Source organism: Phaseolus vulgaris, chromosome 4, assembly GCF_000499845.2.
Source record: "Phaseolus vulgaris cultivar G19833 chromosome 4, P. vulgaris v2.0, whole genome shotgun sequence".
Taxonomy (NCBI): domain Eukaryota; kingdom Viridiplantae; phylum Streptophyta; class Magnoliopsida; order Fabales; family Fabaceae; genus Phaseolus; species Phaseolus vulgaris.
Window position 1 is genome coordinate 25719076 of NC_023756.2, and position 7250 is coordinate 25726325.

The 7250-nt window shown below is 53.2% G+C and overlaps 2 protein-coding genes across 2 annotated transcripts; both read left to right on the forward strand.

The window, feature by feature from the left end:
* Nucleotides 1-3674: 3674 nt before the first annotated feature.
* Nucleotides 3675-4838, forward strand: LOC137838547 (uncharacterized). Its single transcript, XM_068647793.1, has one exon. The coding sequence runs from the start codon at nt 3675-3677 to the stop codon at nt 4836-4838; it is 1164 nt and encodes a 387-aa protein (XP_068503894.1).
* A 1758-nt stretch (nt 4839-6596) lies between these two features.
* LOC137838548 (uncharacterized) lies at nt 6597-7250 on the forward strand. The gene has a single exon (XM_068647794.1). It carries the CDS (start codon nt 6597-6599, stop codon nt 7248-7250), a length of 654 nt encoding a protein of 217 aa, XP_068503895.1.

Consider the following 7250-nt stretch of genomic DNA (forward strand, 5'->3'; position numbering starts at 1 on the left):
GATTTCCTCAGGATTTATGAGAAGACTGGATGTAGCTCTGGGTTGGAGTGAACCAGTATAAACAGCTGTGTACAATCTTTCTATCCTTAACTCTTTAATTTCAGTTTGTTTGTTGTTTGCTGGTATAAACAACCGATTGTTTCGAAGACACAACCGATTGTTTTTCCTGGTATTTCAGTTTTGCTTGCTGTTTTTGGCTAACTGAATTGCTTAATCATTTGATTTCTGAAATAAGTTCATTCTAGCTTTGAAAAGTTTGCGAAAACCCCTTTAAACCATTCACCCCCCCTCTAGTTTAAAGCCATCTTTTCTAACAATTTCCCCTGGGCATGACCTTCTCTTGAGTCGTATCTATCCCAAGGGTCTCCTTGAGGTGGCATGGATACTTCACGAGTCAGGCTACTCCCTACTGGCGCTAGTACTATGGCCTTGAAGCCACCTTACTCTTCTCTTTATCACTATTCTGAGCTGTCCAGGCCTGAGGCCTTCCCGTGGTGTCACTCCCTCCATGGTCTTTCCTACCCATGGGTATCGGGGAGTAACACCGTCGACGCCTTGCTTGGCGACGCCCTATCTTGGCGACGCCTTGTTTTGGCGACGCCTGATGCGGTCAATCTGTTGACTTTGACCTTGACTTTGACTTTGATTTTCGTTAATGCCCTGGGACGGGACGGTACAAAAGCCAAAGTCAAACATATGGTGGGACCCATCTAGGGTGCCCAGGGAGGAAAGTCAATAGGTTGACCCCTTAAGGCGTCGCCAGGATAAGGCGTCGCCAGGTTAATGCGTCGTCAGGTTAAGGCGTCGCCAGGTTAAGGCGTCGCCAGGATGAGGCGTCGCCAGGATGAGGCGTCGCCAGGTTAAGGCATCGACGGTGTCACCCCCCGATACCCACGGGTAGGAAAGACCGTGGAGGGGGCGACACCGCGAGGAGCCTCAGTACCTCAAAATAGTAATAAAGAGAAGAGAAAGGTGGCTTCAAGGCCATATTCCCAGTACCAATGACGAGTAACCTTACTTGTGAAGTACCCACGCCACCTCTAGGGGACCCCTGGGACAGATATGACCCACGAGAAGGCCACGCCCAGGGGCGAAACATGTATGTGGTACGAGAGAAAGGTAGATACACTCCCAAGGCGAGTGGCTAGAGGTTGGGGCGCATAAGTTGGCCCCTAGAAAATCACCCCTTGTGCCAGATGCGCTTTGAGGAAGGGGGACTTACACGATGAATTATCCCTAAGTTGGGTTACGGCGCTTGTACCGTCCCGTATCCGGGCATTGACAAAGTCAAGGTCAAAGTCAACGTCGGGAGTCAAAGTCAAAGTAAGGCGTCGCCTATGTGAGGAGACGCCAAGTGCCTGCGTCGCCAAGAGGAAGCGTCGCCAGGGTAAGGTGTCGCCTAGGCGAAGGCGTCGCCCAGTCAAGGCGTCGCCCAAATAGGGCGTCGTCAAGGTCAAATGTCACAAAGGCAAGGCGATCACAGTGTGGCTCCCCGATACCCATGGGTAGGAAAGACCATGGAGGGAGCAACGCCGTGGGAAGGCCTCAAATCCCGATAATCCGGGGTAGTAATAAAGAGAAGAGAAAGGTGGCTTCAAGGCCATAGTGATAGCGCCAGTGTAGGGCAGCCTGACTCGTGAAGTACCCCTGCCGCCCCAGAGACGCCTTTGGGATAGGTACGACTCGAGAGGAGGGTCACGCCCAGGGTAGCCAGGTGCAGGGTGCGAGAGGAAGGCAGATACGCTCTTAAAGTGAGTGACTAGATGTTTGGGGCATGAGTTGGCACCCAAAAAGTCACCCCTTACACAATTGCACTCCCAAGCAGGAGGACTCACACGAAGAAACGCCCCCAGATGGGGTCATGGCGTTGTGAGGCCCTCCACGTGTACAGCAGCCAGGTCAGAATTAGAAACGTCATTTTGTCAGGTACAAGGTAATTAAGGTTATTTAATTCAGTTTCCGTTTCGAGCGTTTAAGGTACTATAAATGCTCCCAAGCGGTTTAAAAGTCTTTGTACCGTCCCGTACCCGGGCGTTGACGAAGTCAAGGTCAAAGGCAGCGTCGAAGTCAAAGTCAACGTAAGGCGTCGCCCGGGTGGGGTGACGCCAAGTGCAGGCGTCGCCAAGAGGAAGCGTCGCCAACAGAAAGGATCGCCAAGATAAGGCGTCGCCTAGCAGGGCGTCGCCAGGATAAGGCGTCGCCTAGCATGGTGTCGCCAAGGTGGAATAACACAAAAGCAAGGTTACCACAGCGCCATTCCCCGACACCCATGGGTAGGAAAGACCATGGAGGGGGCGACGCCGTGGGAAGGCCTCAGACCCCTGATAACCAGGGAATAGTGATGAAGAGAAGGAAAAGGTGGCTTCAAGGCCATAATGACAGCACCAGTGTAGGGCAGCCCGACTCGTGAAGTACCCCTGCCGCTCCAGAGACGCCTTTGGGATAGGTACGACTCGAGAGGAGGGTCACGCCCAGGGTAGCCAGGTGCAGGGTACGAGAGGAAGGCAGATACGCTCTCAAAGTGAGTGACTAGATGATTGGGGCATGAGTTGGCACCCAAAAAGTCACCCCTTGCGCAGTAGCACTCCCAAGCAGGAGGACTCACACGTAGAAACGTCCCCCGATGGGCAGAAACGTCCCCAGATGGGGTCATGGCGTTGTGAGGCCCTTCACGTGTACGACAGCTAGGTCAGAATAGAAACACCCTTCAGTCAGGTACCAGGTAATTAAAGTCATTCAATACAGTTTCTGCTTTGAGCGTTTCAGGTACTATAAAGGCTCCCAAGCGTTTCAACGTCTTAAATGCGCTACGTTTTCTAATTAGACGCGTTAATTAAGTGCGTTACGGTTTGTGATTAAAAGCGCTTTAAGGCGCTTTAAATGCTTGGGCAGTTTAAATAGCGCTGAGAATGTTGGAAACAGGGTTGGAACTTTTGGCAAACTGACCAGAAACTCTCTAGTTGCTTGCTCGAGCCTTAAGGTTACGCACAAGGGACTAGGGAAAGAGCTTTGCCAGAAGGAGAAATACACACTTGACACAGTTTCCATTTTTAAGACCTTCAGAGTGCCATACGCGGTGCTAAGAGACGGAGGTGCATAGTTTTGGTGTTTCTTGCTGGCTGACTTGAGCGTCGGAGTGCAAACGGCCGCTAGGGCGCCCTTTTGTCCTCTTTTTGCAGGAATCCACAGGTAACCAGTGGGAAGGAATCCCTAGCTGACGGTCGAGGACGCGCACGAAGACGTCCTAGTCAACCGGACGGAACATTTGGCGCCCACCGTGGGGCCGATATAAAAAATTGGTACCATCGCAAGTTCAAAAAGATCTATCAAGTCACGATCACGTTTGAGAAAACAGTGAAGAATGGCCACCACTAGACGAGGTACCGAACGCGCTGCGGGAGAAGAAATGTCCATGCAGCAGGTCTTGGAGATAATGCGGGGGCTGCAGGATGATATGGCGGATTCGAAGATAGAGCAAGAGCGCATGCAGGCGGATCTTGACGCCTCGCATGTGAGAAACGACGAGTTCCGTCGCGTGAATGAGGAGTTGCGTCGGAGTCTGAGGAACAATCAGGTGCACCCCACCAAGGGAGTTCTCTACTCCCTTCTCGCAGGAGATCCTGGACGCGCCGATCCCCAACACCTTCGCAGGACCTAAGGCGATTTTCACTGGGATGGAGGACCCTGAGGCGCATCTCACGGCGTTCCACACACAAATGGTGTTAGTGGGTGGTTCTGACGCCGCAAGGTGGAAGCTCTTCATGAGTACTTGGACAGGAATGGCCATGGATTGGCTTATCAGCCTTCCTAGCGGACATATCACCTATTTCCAACAGCTGTCCCAGTTGTTTAGAGAGCAATACCTGGCGAACAGGGCCCCGCCGCCGGTATCTTACGATTTGTTTGATGTGAAGCAATACCAAGGAGAAAGTTTGAAGGAGTATATCAACCGGTTTGGGTCCTATGTGGTGAAAGTGGGCACGACGGAGGAGCCCATGATTGTGTATGCCTTCAGGAAAGGTGTATGTCCTGGCCCTTTTTGCGAATCTATTATTCGCAATCGTCCAAGGACTTTTGCTGAAATACGGCGTAGGGCGGTGGAACATATCGCCTCTGAAGGAGAGGTGTGCGAGAAGCGCACCAGCGTGGTACCTTCGCGCCCGAGAGCGCAAACGCGGGCTCAACCCGTCAGGGTCAACGAGACCACAACGGGGAGGAAAAAGCCAGAGGGGAGATGCCCCTATGAGACCAGGAAACCCCAGCCCAGGGGTCCAACAGGAGCGGATCGCCCAGTCAGAGAGAGGGCAAGACCGGCGAGGTACAACTTTGTGGTGGAACTGAAGGACCTGATCGCCGTGCCTAATATAGCTGAGAGGTTGAGGCGACCGGCGAAAACTGACAAGGTGTTAGGGCCACGGAAAGACTCCTGGTGCGAGTTCCACGAGGCTTTCGGTCATCACATTGACAACTGCCTCTCGTTGGGTTATCAGCTTGATGAGCTGGTGAGGCGCGGGTTTCTGAAGGATTACGTCGCAGAACCAGCCGCGACCGCCGCCCTACCGGCACCAACAGAGGAGGAAGCGCACGAGATGCCAGTTCTAGGCGAGGTTCACACCATTGCTGGAGGTTTTTCTGGCGGGGGACCCACCGCCTCCCAGCGGAAGAAATACGCGAGGGGGTCAATTCAATTGAAGATAGAATTTCGGGTGAGCCATGGGAGTCGGGACCTCGTGTTCACGAGAGGGGATCTCCGAGATGTGGTACCCCACGACAACGACCCCGTTGTCATCTCAGTCGTCACAGCTGGAAGAAAGGTGCATAGGGTTCTGGTCGATTAGGGAAGTTCAGCAGACGTCATGTTCTTGTCGACATTCAACAAGCTGCGATTGTCCCCTGACCTTCTGAGGCCCTACACAGGAAGCCTATATGGGTTTGCAGACAACCAAGTGGAAGTCCGAGGGTACTTGGAACTGCGGACGACATTCACAGATGGGGAAGCCTCGCGCACCGAAAGCATACGATACTTGGTCGTGAACGCTCATTCCGCCGACAACATCTTGTTGGGGAGACCGGCGCTGAATAGGCTCAATGCGGTATCCTCCACACGTCATATGAAGATGAAGCTGCCAGACCTCAGCGGCAAGGTCATAGTTATCAAGTCGGATCAGGAGGAAGCGCGGAAGTGTTATGAAAACAGCTTAAAATCGAAGAAGAGCGTGTTGATGGTGTTTGAACGTCCGCCAAGTGTCGACGCGACGATGATAGAGGCAACGCCCTCCAGGTCAACACCTGTTGAGGCCACGCCCGAGGTAGATACACTGATGGAGGAGAGACCTGACGATACGGCGCCCGTGGAAGAGGCGGCACCCATTCAGGGTAATAGCGGGGAGCAACAGGCGGCTAATGCCGTGGAGAGGGAGATTGGCGGCAAGACGTTTAAACTAGGGCGTCTGTTGGGCCAAGAAGAACAGGAGGCGGTGGCAGAGGTGATCTCACGCCATTTGGACGCCTTTGCATGGTCGGCCTCGGACATGCCTGGCATCGACCCTGATTTCTTATGCCATCACCTCAGCATGGACGCCACGGTTCGCCCCGTGCACCAAAGGAGGAGAAAGTTCAATGAAGAGAGGCAGCTGGTGGTACGCGAAGAAACGCAGAAGCTGTTGAGGGCTGGCCACATCAGGGAAATCCAATACCCCGAGTGGCTAGCCAACGTCGTTCTGGTAAAGAAGGCGAATGGGAAGTGGAGGGTGTGCGTGGACTTCACAGACCTAAACAAGGCGTGCCCAAAGGACTCGTACCTGCTGCCCAGCATTGACGCGTTGGTAGATAGCGCCTCCGGCAGCAAGGTGCTAAGTTTCCTGGATGCTTTCTCGGGGTACAACCAGATTAAAATGCACCCGAGAGACGAAAGCAAAACCGCATTCATGACGGAAACCAGCAGTTATTGTTACAAGGTGATGCCTTTCGGCTTGAAGAATGCGAGCGCCACCTACCAAAGGCTGATGGACAAGGTCCTAGCACCCATGTTAGGAAGAAACGTATACGCCTACGTGGATGATATGGTAGTGGCGTCGAAGGATAAGGCACAACATGTGGCAGACCTGGAGGAATTATTCGTCACTATATCCAAGTACCGCCTCAAACTAAACCCCGAGAAGTGTGTCTTTGGGGTAGAGGCTGGGAGGTTCCTAGGTTTCATGCTCACGGAGAGGGGGATAGAGGCGAATCCCGACAAATGCGCAGCGATCATCGCCATGCGTAGCCCGACGTCAGTAAAGGAAGTACAGCAGCTGACGAGGCGGATGGCGGCGCTCTCGAGGTTCGTTTCTGCCGGAGGAGAGAAGGGGCACCCATATTTCCAGTGCCTTAAGAGGAATAGTCGTTTCGCATGGACGGACGAATGTGAAGCGACTTTCATCAAGCTAAAAGAATACCTGGCGGCACCACCGGTCCTCTGCAAATCGGTAGAAGGCGTGCCCCTCCGGCTGTACTTCACGGTGACGGAATGAGCTATCAGCTTTGTGTTAGTCCAAGAACAGGACCAGATTCAAAGGCCTATCTACTTCGTAAGCAAGGCCCTACAAGGTGCGGAGATGAGGTACCAGGCATTGGAGAAGGCAGCGCTGGCGGTGGTGTTTTCCGCCAGGAGGCTTCGTCATTACTTCCACAGCTTCACGACAGCAAGGTACGGGGCGGTGGAGCTTTCAGAATTCGACATCCAGTATGAGCCCAGAGGATCCATCAAAGGGCAGGTATACGCAGATTTCGTTGCAGAACTCTCGCCCGGAGGCGAACAGGAGGTGGAGGCAGGCTCGCAGTGGTCGCTCTCAGTGGACGGCTCTTCCAACCAGCAAGGAAGTGGTGCGAGAATAGTCTTGGAAGGACCAGACGGTGTCCTGATCGAGCAGGCCCTGCGCTTCGCTTTCAAAGCTAGTAATAATCAGGCTGAGTATGAAGCCCTGATTGCAGGAATGCTTTTAGCCAAAGAGATGGGCGCGTGGAACCTCTTAGTGAAAAGTGACTCTCAACTAGTTACAGGGCAAGTGTTGGGTGAGTTTCAGGCGAAAGACCCGCAGATGGCAACATATTTAAGGTACGTCGAATCGCTAAGGGGAGCCTTCAGTGCTCTTGAACTGGTAATTCATAGAGGATATCAGGGTGGATGTCCTCCACATAAGTGCCGCGAGAGGAAGGCTAAGGAGTCATCGTTCCTTGACTCAGGATACGTTGAAGGCGCCTCACATTAG

Excerpts from the sequence above, each read along its gene's own strand:
- LOC137838547 (XM_068647793.1), top strand. The coding sequence starts at position 3,675 with ATGGAGGACCCTGAGGCGCATCTCACGGCGTTCCACACACAAATGGTG.
- LOC137838548 (XM_068647794.1), top strand. The coding sequence starts at position 6,597 with ATGAGGTACCAGGCATTGGAGAAGGCAGCGCTGGCGGTGGTGTTTTCC.